The sequence below is a fragment of the Mytilus californianus genome, unplaced genomic scaffold (assembly GCF_021869535.1).
Source record: "Mytilus californianus isolate M0D057914Y unplaced genomic scaffold, xbMytCali1.0.p SCAF_8, whole genome shotgun sequence".
In the NCBI taxonomy this organism is placed as follows: domain Eukaryota; kingdom Metazoa; phylum Mollusca; class Bivalvia; order Mytilida; family Mytilidae; genus Mytilus; species Mytilus californianus.
The window spans coordinates 78094919-78112771 of record NW_026262734.1 but is presented as its reverse complement, the minus strand read 5'-3'; the positions used below and the strand labels follow the sequence as shown (position 1 = coordinate 78112771).

Genomic DNA, 17853 nt, shown 5'->3' with positions numbered 1-17853 from the left:
ATAATAGCAGTTCAATTTTGGCAAAAGTTGCATAATTTAGAATTTTTTTTCTGTAGAATAATATTCTTGCTTCAGCAGTAATTTTCAGCTTGGTTTAATCTTTGCATATGTACATTGAATACAGCAGTTCAATTTTGACAAAAGTTGCATAATTTAGAAATTTTATTTGTCTAATATTCTTGCTTCAACAGTAATTTTCAGCTTGGTTTAATCTTTGCATATTTACATTGAATATAATGCTACCACCAGAGCTGTAGATTGAAGTACCAGTAAGGCAAAAGCTTCTTGCCAATCTTATTGAAATCGGCTAACATTAGGATCTGACAACACTCGGACCTTTCTAGAGTTTCTGTTCTCATAATTATGAGGTCAACCTATAAAATAATTTCAAGGTTGATTTATCATTTCAGATACAAAGGAATTCATTTGATAAATTATGACATGCAAACTTTGATAAAAATATGTAAAATTTTAATTTTGTGTCAAAATGCAGATTTTGCCTTCATCTGCAACTGTTGTAGGATGGTCTGGAGGGGGTTTACAGATCAGTAGAGAATATGACAAAATGTGCAGAATAAAGGGCAAAAATATTAAAAAATAGACCAAAAAATTAAAGAATACAGAATTGAAGGACCCCCATCCAGATCCTTTATTATTTCTTTAATTTTGGTTCATTTATATATGTTTAGGAGTTCAGTGTGACGTCCATTTTCTCTGAACTAGTACACATTTTTGTTTATGGGCCAGCTGAAGCCCCCCTCTGGGTGTGGGATTTTCTTGCTGTGTTGAAGACCCATTAGTGCCTTGTGCTGTTTTCTGCTCTTTGGTCGAGTTGTTGTCTCTTTGACACATCCCTGTTTCCATCTCAATTTAGAGTAGTGCTCACTGAACGGAATTTAGATTTTATGTTAATATGTAAAATTGTGAAACAATACTTAAGGTATATTATTTAGACTTTCTGTATTAATAATCAATTTCCAGCAGAAAATAATAGATTATGACCATGCAAGTAAAACAAATACTGGGGAAATTGACACACCCCCCCTTTTTTTTAAAGAATTAAAAGTAAAAGTTAAGAGACATATAGAAGTATTTTCTGGCTAGTAGGTTTAAAGCTTCTTGGCATAGAGTGCTTTTAGCAATTTAGAAGTACAAAACAGAGTGCTGCTGATGAAGGCAAGCAATTAATTAATTGTAACAGTCAGGGGGTATTTGTGTAAGATCAAATGATGCATCGTAAAGTGCACTGTCTTGTTGTTTGTTTATCTTTCATTATATTTGCAGAGATAATTGGCATATGTAGTTCCTTGTTTGTTTACAAACATTGTCCATGTTTTAATGGGCATTTTAATTGCTTAAACATATACAAGAAATTAACTGCTAGATAATGAACTATTTTTATCCAGAACAGATAGTTTTATTTTTATCCAGAACAGATAGTTTTATTTTTATCCAGAACAGATAGTTTTGTTGGCAATGTTAAAAACAGTTTTTGAGAGAGAATTCATAGAGAAAGCCCAAACTTTATTTCATGCAATAATGATTTCCTGTAGATGGTATTCCATGTGCACTGAATGATTTAATGATACAGGGTTCTATATTGAGATGTAGCTTGAACATTACTTTGAATTTATATTGGTAAGAACAGACAGAAAGATGTGTTTATTAGTCCCCTACCGATGAAGTCGAATGGGACTTTAGGTTTGCACTCCGTCCGTCTGTCCGTCTGTCTGTCCTTCTGTCAGTCCGGCAAATCAGCTTTCCACACTTTTTTTCTTTCGTTTTTTTTTTTTGTTTGTACTGAAAATGGTGACCTATAGTTGTGAACTTCTATAGATGTCATTTGGTCTCTAGCGGAGAGTTGTCTCATTGGCAATTATACCACATCTTCTTATTTTTATATTACCTTAAAAAGACATAACGGTACATTGTTTGGAATTAACTTTTTTAACATTTTGGTTGCAGATAAGCAAATATGTGGCATAATGCCACTGAATGGTAAAAACTTGGACCCAATTAATGTATTGATATGGAAAAAGACCAAGAAAACTTTTTCTTAAATTTCAACATACCACATGCACTTTGAAATGGAAAAAAACAAAACAATGCAATTTGTTTTTATAATTCTCCAGAATACAGACCATGTGCATGATGTATAATTTTTTTAAAAGTTGCCTGATATTGATGATATTTGGGACATTTCTGGATCCAAAAGGTCCAAAATCAATTCATAGAGGGAGGTTTTTAAGCATCAAAACCTGACAAGGCAAAAACAGATCACTGTGAATTAATTCATCCTAAGTTCTGTACCACAATGATAGCTCAGTTGATTTTGTCTTGTTCAGTTCTGTTTTAGAATTCTAGCATAGTTTGATCATCGTGGCTGTTTGAATGGTACAAAAAATTTGCTGTGTAATTGTGGGTAATAAAATTAATCCTTAAAATATAAATTTGCTTTTGATTCATGAGAAATGTCTAACTTTTTCCATAATTGTGACATCAAAATGTGGGTCAAATGAGAGAGATGAATTGGGAGTTAATGTAGTATTGAAATACAGCTTAGTTGTATATCCATATTAATGAAAAGAAAAACAGGAATGATTTCAAATAGGAGAAAAGATCACATTTAAAATAGATTTATCTTAATCTGTGAAGATATAAATAGTTACAAAAGGTAAATACTCATTCCTAAGATCAGAAAGGGCATTGGTATAAAACTATATAAGATATATAGGTAAAACAAGTTTAACACAGGTGAGAAACAGTGGCAACACAGGTGTTATTGCAATGTTAGTAAACAGATCTAGTATTCTAAGGGGTTCTTCAGCCAAGTTCAGGCTTAGGCAAGATGCCTCAAAGGTGGTTAATTTGGGGTCATGACCCTAGGACTTTAGTACAGTCAAACTTCAATCTAAATATCAACTTGAATAGTCTATAAAGTATTTAAGTTTTTAGAGGGTATTTGTCTGACAAAATGTATGAAATAAATGAGAAATAAAAGACCAGCTAACTTAGTTACAATATTAGACCTCTTAATGCTTGCATTGTATATTTTCACCTCTTTGACAACTATCTCCTCATGATCAGCACCCAGTTCCAATGAATTAGTCATTTATATATACATACAAAAAAAATGTATACATAATTATATATTTGTACATATTAATGACAAACCTGCTTCTAAGGAACTAAAGCCTGGTGAAATTGGGCCAAGTTTCACATATTGAGGGGCTGCATGAGCATATTAAAGCACCAGTAATGAATATTCCATTTAATACAAACCTTTCAAAGCATCTTTGTTCTATTCTTCAGAGCATCTATCTTTCATGTTGATTGAAACCTGTTTTGTACACTGTTTAAACATTTGTTTCATGCAGAGATTGCATGTCTGCATCTTTGAAATCTATTTCAGCTGCACTAGGAAGTGCAGCATGCGTCTGTTTTGTTTATAATTCTACATTAATTATCTTAATTACTTTGGATGGTAGAATACACAAAAAGCTGTGCTATTTTTAGAAGGATGCTAAAAGTAATTGATGAAAGAAGATGAAATATATTTTAGCAGATGATTGTGTTTTTGATGAGTGATTCACCCAAACTTCCCTGTGTTGTCTTACCAACTTTATTTCTGAGATGTGGGGGAGTGCCAAGGTGCATTGATTATCCTTGATTTTCTGTATTTTCCCTTTTTGATAAACTAATTCTTAGGTTGCAGATATTGGATTTCGTTTCGGCAAGTGTCAGTTGAATTTCTCTTATTTGGATATTTTGGTATTTTCCTCAGTATTTGAAGTTTATGGATTATTAAAATAAATTTTAGGATTAGGAAAAATGCACACAGTCACGTAAGTTAATTTACGAAGGTCAATATACTGTATTATCATTTCTGTATAATTTGAGTCTTCTAGCTTACCCAATGGAGGTTACATCTTTTCCCTTTTATTTATAAATATGGAAACTGTTACTGTTTGCAGGCAGTGTTACTTCCCAGTTTAATGTAAGAGTTTAAATACATACCAAATGCTTTTCAGTTTTACACTCACATCCCCCTTCCCCTTTTATTTTATTGTCAAAAATATACTCCCCCCCCCCCCCCCCCCCCCCCCCTTTTTTTTTGATTGTCAGAAATATACTGCTTCGATATGAGGGGTGGCAGAGCTGTCTATCACAAGTAAATTATACACCTGAGATTTACAGTGAAAATTTGACTAATGATGGGTTATAGAGTGGCAGAATATGATAAGTTTTAAGAGATTAAAATACAGATAAGTTAATCATTCACCAAGTTTATTAGATTTTAATAATGTGCTTACCATGCAAGTCTTGACATTAAGAAGTTTTATGGGAAAATATGTGATGTAACTTTCTGTCTGTAAGTTTGAGAAGGAAAATAAGTCTGTTTTTACAATTTTGTTTTGTTCATTTTACAAAACTTCTTTTTTCAAACGACAACTGAGTTTTCCATATACAGATGACAGATTTATAGCTTTAATTAACCATTTTATAATTGAGAGAAGATATGAAATTTTCACTCTGAAGGGTTTGGATGTAAGACTGTATATATAAAAATAAAGAGATGTGATATGATTGCCAATGAGACAAAATTCAAATGAAATGAAATGGATGTAAGCATTACATGTATAGGCAACTGTACGGCCTTCAACAATGAGAAAGACCCATACCTTATAGTCGGCTGTTAAAGACCCCAACATGAAAAATATAAAACCATTCAATTTATAACAAAACAATTTGCGAAAAACAAATATGACGGACATGAACCAACAACAACCACTGAACTAGAGGCTCCTGACTTGGGACAAGCACATACAGAATGTGGCCAGGTTAGACTAGTTTGCTTGCACCAAACACTCCCCCTATGTTTACTATTTAAAAACTTGAATTTTCCATAATTTCTCTGAATTTGATGCTCTTGATGTGAAAACCATTTTTTCAAAATTTGCGATACTTTGTTCAGTTTCTATATATAATTATCAAGCTCTTCGTCAAGTGTATTATCCTTTATTTCTATAGCAAAGAAAGAGAAAAATGAGAGAAGGGAGGTCATTGCCCCCAAGCGCTTAGCTGTGTGTGAAGTTTGGGACAAAATAAATATATGCATTTTCCATATACTGTATACTGTAGATGTATTCAAAGTCTAATTTCAATATGCTTAATGATATTATCAGGGTTCATATACATAGAAACAAATAATATGTTTTTATATTTGTTGAAAATTTAACGGACTTAAATTTAGAGGATGTTACAAAGGAGAGGGGGAAACATTCCAAAGGGACATTCAGACTCATCATTAGTCGAAAATAATCAGACAACTTCATGGCTTAAAAAGAAATAGACCAACAGACAAACATCAGTGCACAAAACACAACATACGAAATTAAAAACTAAGCAACAAGAACCCCAACAAAAAAGGGGGGGGTTCCAACATTTTGCTCCAAGTATTTGTATTAATATTTGATACCAGACATTCCAGAAGCTACAATGAAATAAACCGTAAATGTCCTGAACATGAACTAAAATGTTTGCCATGATGCAAATCACGAACGTAGGACGTACACCATATGTATCCATATTAACATTTCTAATATACTTTGAAGGACTTTAAAATTCATTATTTACCTAGTAAAGACTTTTAAGTGGCCAGACGATGGGTATCTATGTATTCATTGATCATTACTGTGGTGATACAGTTATTTTTACTATCAGTTTGTGGTCATTTTCTTGTCCTTCGACTTAAAATAAAGTGAAAGGGTAGATTAAGATAAATGTCACAATTAAGGACAACATGTGGTGGGATTTACAGGGGATTATTTCAAGAACTTGTCTGATGATAATTCTTAAGATTTTGTCATGCAGTATATTTTTAAAAGTCCCTCACTGATTTTCTGGATCATGCACCTGAAGTTTATTTTATTTTTTATTGCAGCTACATGTATGAAAAGACTATATATGTTTTGACTATTAATAAGGTACTGACTCAGTTAGTACACAGTGATCAGTCTTGGATCACATTTTGACAAGTTGTCAATTATTTTCATACATGTATGAGGGTAGGAATGCCCTTTATCGTTAGGCGTTAAACAGTCATTTTTGGCTACTGTTAGCGTCAAATTGGTTAAAATTTGATTGTGATTCGTCAAAATATCCTTATTAGTCAAAATCAGTCGATTTTTTTTATAGTCATAAAGAAAATGCATACATTTTAACGTTGTGCACCAAAAATTACCATTAACATCATTTGACAAGATTTTTTACTGTTATTCATCATGAAGGTTACCCCAATTAGGACCCCCATGTATAATCTAAAATTTTTGTGGTCTTGGAATGCTGTCATCGTCATTGTCATAATTTGTCTGTAGATATTGTCTTTTTCACAATAGCTTCTTTGTAGTTGACTGATCCTCATGAAATTTGTATACAAACTTTTTTGCACTAAAGGAATGCAGTTATTGATTTTGGGTAGGTAAAATAGGTGTTTTTTTTTTTAATTTTAGGGTCTTATTTAGGTTCATTAATCATACGTGTATTCTTAACAATAGCCACAAATAATCCTGCCCTTTCATTGTCATTCGAAATAAGACATTGAAGATTTACTTGCACAAACAATATGAATTGAGAATATTATAATACCCTCTTTTAAAATTATTTTTGAAATTATGAAATTACTACATGTACATGTACAATGTATGGAGTACTAGTTCACCTGTACTTTTCACCATTTTAGTGCAAAAATTTGTACATTCTTTAACTAAAAGTCATTAAAGATAACCTTCTGGTCTGCACGTACAGATAAAAGTTTTTACATAAATTGAAGTTTCTCTTATACTTCTACCCCATGATAATAGATATTGATGAAAAGTACTGGTAAGCTCTCACTTTTTACACAGAACTGAAATGCCAAGTTTATTCCTCTTCATTTGAAATTCTGAAACACTGGGACATAAAATTAGATATCCAGTAATTTTTTTTTTAACTACATTCATTACATTGGGAGTGGGTTAAAAAAAAGATAACCAAAGAAAAAATTTGCTTTTTTAACTCAGCTCAGAGGACCTGGTTCTTGATGGGTTGTGTTCAGAGCTAATAATTCAGAGATCTTGGGTTACAATCAATTTTACATTAGGGTTTGAAGGAGCCTAGGACAAGGGACTATGATCTGTGAGGGTACAGGAACATGGTTTTGCTTTATATATACATATAGGGTCTCCTAAAGTTGGATTAGGCTTAAAAAAGTTCCACCTTTAATTCTTAAGGTTTTCAAAGAAGTTCTTGACTTCTACCCCTTCTGTAAATTCCACAACGTAATAAATAACATCCCAGACAAAAATTCCAATTATTTCCCTTACCCCCCTCAAACGATACTATCAAAACCTATTCACCTTAAAATGTTTGAATTAGAATGGTAGTTGTTTATAAGCCAATAATACGATAAATGTTGACCATTTTATCTTATTTTAACCAAATATCTAATAGAAATTGTATTAGACTAAATGGAAATGTTCAACAAGTGTACTTTTCACTCATGATAATACTTTTGAAGTTTATTTATTGATGTACCTTGAGAAGTAGACCATTTTGATAAGATTTAATAAAGAGTTATTTCCCTTTTAACATTTTGAAAGTTCCCTGTTTTAGAAAGAGCAAAGTGAAATATACTTTTTTTTGCATGGATTTTTAATAATAGAGAATTTGTTTTACATTGTATGAAAAATAAGTTATAGCTGTAAATATTATTATTGAAATTAATTGTAACAATTTGTAGATTATAAAATTTAGTCAGTTTTAGAGTTCAATACAAAGTCACAACCTTGGTAGAATAATTATCAGCAACATTTTTCTACCCCAACTAAATTATTAGGTGGCATGATTTTTACCAGTCTGTGCATGATCCGTCATGTCTGTGCTCCTGCTTTCTTTACAGTTACAATAAAGTTGTGGTCACATTACAACTTGAAACTTAGTACTCATATTCATTTTGATGTGAACTTTTAAAAGTATAGGACAAATTAGAACAAGTAATTAATTGAATCTGGAATTATTTTGAATTCTGGTAAATTGATAAGAAAATTATGACAAAAACTATGCAATTGGGGTGTTAGTTAGATCATACTGAAGTATCAGTGAAAGTCATGTGCGCATGGCTAACCCTCTTTAGTTTGGTTAGTTTTCGTCATACATTTCCTGTCAGTTTTCTAGAATTAAAAATTATTCCAGATTCAAATAATTCCTTGTTTTGAACTATGATTTTGGATATGTGATAGTTTGAGAGGGACATGGTGTACTTAATAAATGCAATTTTCTTGTTTTTAAAATAGATTTTCTATAATCATGTAAAGTATGAGACTCGTATGATTATAACCCATGCCCTGACCCTCTATAAAAATATTTTGATTTGTGTGCAGTACTTTACATGTATTTCATTTTGCTAAGTTTCTTCTGTTACCTATTCTGACATCGGACTCAAATTTCTTTTAAACTGAGTTTTACTGTGCGTATTGCTGTGTGTTTGTTTATTCTACATTGGCTAGAGGAATAGGGGGAGGGTTGAGATCTCACAAAACATGATTAACCCCGCCCATTTTTGCGCCTGTCCCAAGTCAGGAACCTAGTTAGTCTTGTATGTTTTTTTTTAATTTTAGTTTATTTATATGTTTCTTAGTTTAGTGTGACATCCATTTTCACTGAACTTAAGTATACATTATTGTTTAGGGGTCAGCTGAAGCCCGCCTCCGTGCAGGATTTTTTCCTCGCTGTGTTGAAGACCCATTGGTGGCTTTGGGCTGTTTTCTGCTCTTTGGTCGGGTTGTTGTCTCTTTGACACATTCCCCATTTCAATTCTTAATTTTATGATGTGAAGGAAAATTGTGGGGAGAGGGAATATATATATTCTCTACAACAAATATCATATGGCATTCAAAAATATGGTATTCATTTGTCATGGGAAAACATATGCCTTATCAGGACCTGATGTGCATGCATTACATTAATTTGAATAATTAGGTCACTGACAGGTTACAACAATAGCAAGTTCTTCACAAAATGAATGAGGGGCCAATTTTGGGAAGTTCGGGAGTTGTAGAAATGATATCATAAGTTTCTTGAGCTTTGACATGTTTGAATTGATGCTTCCTTAACAAAATTGAACAAAAATTTGAATCCATAATAAGTTTATGGTAGAGATTTTGGGGAAAATTAAGAAAAAAGATGTAGCAGTTTAATTTCCCCTGTAGAGTCCCTCCCACCCCCATCTATTATGCTTTCTTTAATTAGAACTATATAGACAATATCTAATGTAATATTCATGTAAATCTTGTCCAGAAAATCAGAAAATTTGGAAGAAAACCAAACTGCAATACTCTGTTCTCTAAGACAGCTCTAGAGGTATATATATATATGTATAAATATTAACGAAAAAAGAAAGGGTTTAAAGATAAAAATCTGGATAACGAAAACAACAAAGGCTGAAGATAAAGACTAAATAATTTTCTTTGATTTAGAAAATTAGTTGCTTAGGTGAAAAAGATAAACCTTTGACTAGAATAAATTGGCATTGTGCAAAGTGACGCATGTTTAGGTGAAAGGTGTTTTTGCTGATAAACTGTATTTAAATGACCGATTTTAACCTTGTCCAGTGTACATATATATTTGGATTCATCTGATGAGGATCTCTAACTATGTAATCATTTTGAGGACAAAGTACAAGAAGCATATCAAATTTTAAAAGAGAACTATTGTGCAAAGTGCATATAATATTTCGAAGTTTAAATGACCGGTGATTTAAATTGTTTGCGGAAAGAGATATATTTCAATAATTGACGAGTGGAAACTACAGATTAAATGCATATAATATGACATTCATAAAACACTTGAAAATTTCAATTATGATCTGAGTGGGATCTTTATCGTTGACTAATACTTGTGTAATGGAATTGTTAAATTGAAGAGGATTGTTTTGGTGTAACAAATCAATTGTGTTGTCAGATATTCATTCCATAGTTGGGAGTTTGGAGTTTTAAAGTTATGCTGAAGTTTGTCAAGTTGTCACCGAGACTGCCAAAGAGAGAAATTAAGTATTTTTCAATCTTTTTAAGCGAATTGAATTTTGATTTTTGGTAACTATTTTTTCCATGTTATGGTTAGACATTTTTTATGGCATGGCCTATGTGTAAAATATAACTACCTGTATATGAGCAATTATATCTATGTCATGATTTGATTTTATTACCTTTAATTACCAATCTACACACGATCTAGGCATTAACAATACATGTAGATATAAATATTGAAATATCTTTTATTTCACAAACTTGTATTTTAAAAAAAGTATGATGAATAACTTTAAAATGATAATATTTATAAATAACTTTAAAACGCCATGTTTATTTCACCATTTTTTTAATTTTGAAAATAAAATGAGACAGTTGTGCATTGCATAGGTATTTACTAAATCTTTATAGTCATTAAAGTTATTCAGTCTGTCCTCTCACCAATCTCCCAACCCTTTTCCAGTGATCACTTTGATAAAAAAAAACTCAGTTCAAATTTGGAGGCCTAGTAAAAAGCAAATGTTATTATACTTGTGTAGTTGCTGTTCAAATTTGGAGGCCTACTAAAAAGCAAATGTTATTATACTTATGTAGTGCTGTTCAAATTTGGAGGCCTAGTAAAAACCAAATGTTACAATACTTGTGTAGTCGTTGAATCTGTATGGCCTTGAACCTTTAATTCTCTCTAATGAGTTGTGTCATACATGTATTTGGCCATGTATTTGTTCAACATGATTTATGAAAGAAATGAAACGTCATACAGAAAATCTGAAAAATGTCATATGCCTTACTTGCATAATAAGGGGCAAATAGTACAATTCAATTTTATGATAACACATTTTTGTACCATTACTAGCAAAAAATCCAACAACAGTAGAAAAATTTTGTGCTCATTTTTGTTGTTCCATATATATGTGCATATCTATACATGCTATAAGGATGAAAATATGATAAAGTTTGTAAATATATTGTATAAAAATCATTAGAGAAACAGTTGCACCATCTTATTTGGTGTGATATTTCTCTGCGAAGTCTCAACAGTAAACATGATAAATATTTGAATTGAAGAATTATAGTTACTTATTTTTCCAGTTTTATTGAGTTGTAAACTAAGCACATGATGTAAGAAGTGCGGAATGGTTTTGTTTAAGATATCCTTACTCATTGTTGTGATGTCATGGAGAGCATGTGCTGTCATGGATTTTCTTGTTATATTGGGATATGAAAAATCACTTGTAAAGGTTTTTATTAATGTGAATAATGCGACTGAGTGAGAATCGCATTAATAAGAACTCGTATTCTGATATCTGATACATTTATCTGTATGCAGATTTCCTGAAATAATTAATTTCACATTTTTATCCAATCTTCAAAAATTGGAATGATAATGCACACAGTAATTTCTTAATTTACAGTAATTATTATGGCATTATTCAGATTCAAAACTTTTAGCCTTTTACTTTATTGGAATGTAAAAGTATGTTATAACTTTAAATGGTGACTGGTCTTAAGCAGGTTGAAACCCATAATTAAGATTGACTAATGATCTGGTTCCTTGTTTTACAGATGCTTTGTTGGCTGACTTACAGTCCACCACTGGCCACGTTAACCAGTACCAGCGCCAAGCCCCAACCCAGTACCAACAACAAGACCAAGGATACAGAGCTAGAAGTGAGACTCCACCCCCTCTGCCACCACCACCACCCCAGGAAGTTTTAGATAGCATACCACCACCAAGACAATTTGATGAGGTAAGTGTAACGACCAGTGATCTGAACACCACACTTAACCACCCTCCTCTCTAAGGTCTCTGATATCATATTTCTCAAAGTTCAGATTTAATTATCTTGCCAGCCAATCTGCCCATTTCAATATAAAGCTAGAGCCATGCTAAAGGGGAACAGTTGCCTATAATTGCTTAAATTCACTTCATTTGAACTTGGGTGGATAGTTGTCTCATTGGCAATTCAATCATACCACATCTCCTTGTTTTTATATAAACACTTATATAGTCCTGGTTCTGTGTATTTGCCTTCTAAATCTAGAAAGTCTAACAAAACCTTAATGTTATGGAGATATTTTAAATTTCTTAAAAAGGGCAATCTTTAATAAAATTATAAGTAACAATCTTAGGAAATCTGTAGAAGACACAGTCAAAAACACCGGACAGGAGAAGGCTGTAAGACCATGGTGAATGTTTGATATTGATCTAATGAAAATCCAAAAAAAAAGGAAGTCTGTTTGCTTTTGTATATTAAACCACACAGCTACTTGAAAAATATACTAACATATTTTATACCAAACATGTACTTGACATTTTGATCAAGTATGTTTTCATACAAATGCAAGTAGCTGTAAGTCTAGGGTGTGTTGTTCTTTTGTTTCTACTTGAGATTTTCCTTTGGAATCAGGTTCCTTGAAATGATTTATTATAATGATATTAATTGTCCATCCTGGATCCAATAGATCAAATAGGCATGAATAAAAGGAGATTATACATCACAGGGTTCTCACTAAATCAAGTCCACGAGTCTTTGGCTCACCGTCATAAAACTTTACTCAGTACTCAGAGTACAAAATTTGTGCTTGAAACACCAAATCCAGTGCGTTAGTCGGTTAATTTCTGAGTCTGAGTAGGATGATCATACTAAAACGTTTTATGGACTTAAGAAAATCTATCTGAACTCATCATTTTCAAAATTTGCGAGTCCGCAGATGCATCAAGATGTTGCCCAGAAATCATCATTTTATAGCAATAGTTTAAAAACTAACCTAAATTTGATGTCATTTTCTTGCTCTAATTTGTCATGGAGACGTCAATAATAAATTAAAAAGCAATAATGTTTCTTCTTCTCACTGATGGACTCACCATTGCAAAAAAAAGCAAGTTCCTGCCTGGATTCACCTACAAAAATCCTTAGTGAGACAACAACCTCTCATCACAAAAACTCAAAGAAAAAGACTATTAACAACTTTAGACTACAAAGGTCTGTCATCAATACAAAATTCTTTAAAGGGCAGAAAACCCTAATATATAGATAAAGACGATAACCACTAACTATTCTCATAACTAGAGAAGGTATTTTCATACATGTATGTGCTGCGGTTAAACTAGTTGTTTTTGAGTCCTAAAACATTGGCCACATATATTGTCTTTAGGGCTTCAAGCTTCTTTTTCTTAATGTAAAACTTCAAAAAGTGAAAGGTTGTCATTGATAAATGTGATAAATTTCTATATACCAAAACCTTATTAAAAAGATATAATAATTCAACTTCAAGAAGTCTTATATTTATAAACGATAGTTGGTAAAATCTTTTAAGTAAAGGTGAGGCCTGGCTTACATTTAGAGTTTTAAAAAACTACATGTTAAATGGCCGTTTTAGGTCAAATTAATAAATATCTCTATATATATATACTAAAGTGATGTGATTGTAACTTCTTACTCAGTTGATTGATAAAACTGACAATATTTTGTAAAATAATTTCCCTATTCTTTCCAATCTCAGGGGTCAGATAAGGTCTCTTCCCTCTGCCTGTACAGTCAGATGATCACACTTCTAGATCAGCTGTTTCTATTTTTATAATACATGTATATATATTATACACTTAGGATGGGTTTTTGTGCATTGGTTTAAACAATCTCCTTAACATAAGCTGCTGTTGTATTTGGTATAACTGATCCAAGCTCTTTTTTAATAGATGACAAAACATTTCTTTACACTTTGTTTAAGATTTGGACAAAATTTTGCGTCATTCTTTTTAAATGACCTTTGACACCTACATTATTATAGGAAAATAATTTTTAAATATCTTTAACATTACATAATTGTTGTGCATTGAAATTATGCAATTGAAATATTAAGTAACTAAAAAAAAGATAATCTTTAAAATATTAGTAACAATCTTAAGAATTCTGACTATTTAATTATAAGTATCTTTAGGTGTATGCATAAAATGAGATGAGGGGTTTACTTCAATGAGCCAGCAACCCAACAACAAAAACAATCAAAAGACATAGAAAATACAATAGAATCTGATTTATTAGTGGGACATTAAAAATATTATAATTGGACTATTTAGGGGTCAGACACTTGGCCCTCGGCCACTGAAATTTTAGTTGGGCTACTATGTTTTTTCTTGTTCTTGATTGATCTTATGGCACCAAAATATTGGCTAGACTTCCACTTGAAAATTTCCGTACTCTACCTGACTTACTATTATGACTTTTCAGTAACTTTGCACAGTTTACAATGATCTGTTGCTTTTATAAAACTCAAACTATTTAAAAACACAGGAATCTAAACCTTTCACATTCATAGGTGCACTATTATGGATCGTTAAAATTTCCGATGATTTTAAACAGGATCAACAAAAACAAAATTTTCTGTCTCTCCACCAGCCTTTTAAATTTACTATTTAACTAATGGTTTATATATATATACATGTACATTTCAGGTTTTAACAAGTAACAATGATAGAATCTATAATCATTTTGCACTTAGTGATGATTACGATAACTGCATAATGATCGTTATTCAAGTATTGTATTCTGTAAAACATAGATACATGTGTAATGTAGATTGTTTAGTGATAATGATTGGTTTAACTTTTGAAATGCACTTGAATGAATTACAGCTGTTTGTCACTCATGTTGAGTCCTTGACCTTCTTAGTCTTGCTTCAAAGTTTTGTTCCCCCCCCCCTCCCCCCCTCCCCCCCCTCCCCCTCGACATGTCTCATTCCTTCTAATGAACAGTTTAAGGTATACAGGTTTCCTTGTTTCAATCTTCCTGCTGATCTGAACTTACATGAAAAAAAGTGTTTGGCTAACCCTGTCTGTCATACACCTGTAACCCCCAAGGGTGACTGGGGAATAGAAATATGGTCACTTTGCTTTTCCTCCTATGGCAGTAAAACTCTAACCAAAGTAGGGCGTCCATTTGTCTGTTTGGGATGTATCAAGTATGCGGCCACGTACAGTCAGTATGGGGACGTTAAATCTGATGCCTGGTGTAGAGAGAATGCCACGCTCTCTGCACATTAAGAACCCTTACAACAACTCTTTGAGGCATCCGTATATGGCCTGTTGCAAGGACAAATTATCCAATATACCCTCATTTTCCAGTGGAAGTTAAAAATTTCCCAGACCTTTATCCCGGAAGGCTTCAATTACAAGACCTACCTGTGGTACTTATTGTTACTTTGTTCTCATCCTGAACATGCATGAAATATTTGCCACTGGACATTAAGCAACCAACTATCATCAATCATACACCTGAATCACTGGTCTCAATCCTTTTTGGAGAATGTACAATTCCCTCAGTTTTAATTTTTGTCCTTGATTTGTATCTTCTTAATAGATTTATGAGATTTATTTAAACATTTGTAAACAGTTGTTGCCTCCAATTTCTCCAAAAATTATTATAAAATTTTCCTGAGAACTTTCTGCGAAAACCTTATTCATGTAACGAGGGTAGGGGTCAGTGTGATGTAGTGTTTTTTTATACCCCCGCTTTAAAAAAACGGGGGTATACTGTTTACCTCTGTCTGTCCGTCCATCCCATGAATATTTTTCGTCGCATCTTTCTCAGGAACTACATCATAAGGATTTCTGAAATTTGTTTTCAGGGTTTATATAAGTCAGCTATACCGTGTGATGCGTTTTCAGATTCATCACTTAACAACAAATGCATATTTGGGCTGGGGGTATCATCAGTGAGCAGTAGCTCGCAGTTTCACTTTATCTTCTTATTTTATGACTATTTCTGTGGTGAACAAGATTTTAAAATTCCTACAGAAGGAATTGAACCTTGACCTTTCTCTGATACTTGAAAAGGGGATTATTTCAAAGGATTTTAAAGTTTTTCAAAGTTGCTTATTTTTTAGACAGGTTGGTGAATTTAAACAACAACAAAAAAAAAATACATAAATTGCTTGAAATATATCATCAGACTCCCAGCTAAGTTTGTCAAGTATGGATTGTTCAAATATATCTTAATATAGACTTAACTGATCGTGCACTGCAAAAGTAGATTATATATAAGTACAAAATGTCGACAGGCAAATGATTCATTATAGGAAATGAATAATACTTTCCGTTATTTCGGTGACAAAAATGTCATGTTTGGAGTGATATAAGGTCGAGATATTTTCTCTATAAGGTAAACATTTATTTTCTAAAAAAAAAAACACACATATCATTGATTATATCACCTGAGAAGACAGGAAAGGTAACTCTAAATTCATGAAATTGCTTATTGGTCTGAACTATCAAAGGTTTTAAGAAAGAAACAAATGTGGAAAAAAAATCATAATCTAGGTTGGATAATAGAAGTTTAATGTCACATATCTTAATCCTAGAACTTGGTGACCATTCAAACTTGTAACTATTATAAAAGCTTTTGGCTATTTTTTTTAATGCATGGTCATTTGGGGTGTGAATTTTGAATTTTAAAACAGGGGTCTTCTGCATGTTACGTTCAAGACTAATTGTTAGATTTTAATGTGAAAACTGACCCCCACCAAACTAAATGCACCGATACTTTTAATGATTTCAGTATAACTCATTAATTGGAATAAAACAAAGAATTTATCATTCACCCATAAGTCCTTGTATGGACTACATGTAGCATAGAAAATACATGGTCTGTTTATTTAGTTTTTAGCATGAAGTAAGTGTTATGACTACATGTACACTGTACATGTATCAGCAAAATTAGATTCCTCATGATCATCTGTAATCATGGTAATAAAAGGATTGGGAATTTCTGACAGTCTGAGAGTAATCTGGGTTAAGTCTTCTATACTTATCTAAACCATTGTATATCAACACGTAACAGTTCTGGATTGAAGACTCACTTAGTGGTCATTTCCATCAATGATTAGGTGCTCTTGACCAGTTCCTTGTATAGCATGTACAGTGTAATTGATATCGGCTAATTCCTCAAGGTACACTGGGCTGACAGGGTTTAAATTCTATGAAAGAAAAGAATGTAGCATGAAGCCTAGAACCAGAATTAGATTTAAAAATCGCTACTAAGGGTGGACATTTCTACCTCTGATAAGGTGGTCTGGATCTACTGGGTAACATGGATACTAATGAGAAGAAGGTGCTGACTGAATCCTTAGATTGTAAGGCTGAAATGGTCATCCGACTTACAGTTGGATCAACTTTTACTCGAGTACCAACGGTAGCTTTATACTAAATCTTATTAAAAAATTCGTAAGGGTTCCGCGGAACCCAGTGTCTCGCCTACTTTTGCTGTTAATCACAGGCTCAACAAAAATGAGGAAAAAAATTAATAAAAATATTCCTCTCTATACTATCTTTTGATTGTAAGTAGCTTCTGTCCAAGTTTGGTAAAAATCCAGGATAGTTTATTAATCTAATAAATGTTATAAAAACTTAAACTGCAGACTGTATGTAATGTTAATTGGAAGAAAAACTAAGTCCATTTATAAGTAAAATATGGAAAAAATGGAACAAAATGTTAACAAAATTTCCTTCTAGATACTAGCTTTTAATCACAAACAAGCTTCTGTCCAAGCTTGGTACAAATCCAGGATAGTTTAAGAAAGTTGTTAAAATTTTAAAAACTTTAACCACAGAGTGAATGTAATGTTAACTGGCAGAAAAACTAAGTCCATTTATAAGTAAAATACGGAAAAAATGGAATTTTTTTTTTACAAAATATTTCTGGATACTATCTTATGATCATAAACAAGCTTCTGTCCAAGTTTGGTAGAAATCCAGGATAGTTTAAGAAAGTTATTAAAATTTGAAAAACTT

At 32.2% G+C, this 17853-nt stretch overlaps 1 protein-coding gene across 3 annotated transcripts in view; it reads left to right on the top strand.

The window, feature by feature from the left end:
• The window catches only part of LOC127712762 (paxillin-like), a 54485-nt gene that overhangs the window by 17804 nt on the left and 18828 nt on the right, over positions 1-17853 (top strand). For 2 of the 3 annotated variants that reach the window (XM_052219378.1, XM_052219379.1), the window contains exon 2: positions 11631-11815. In XM_052219378.1, coding sequence (XP_052075338.1) covers positions 11631-11815 — 185 coding nt within the window. Of the gene's footprint in view, positions 1-11630; positions 11816-16006; positions 16226-17853 lie in introns of those variants that run through there. The other variant, XM_052219381.1, reaches the window with a different exon arrangement.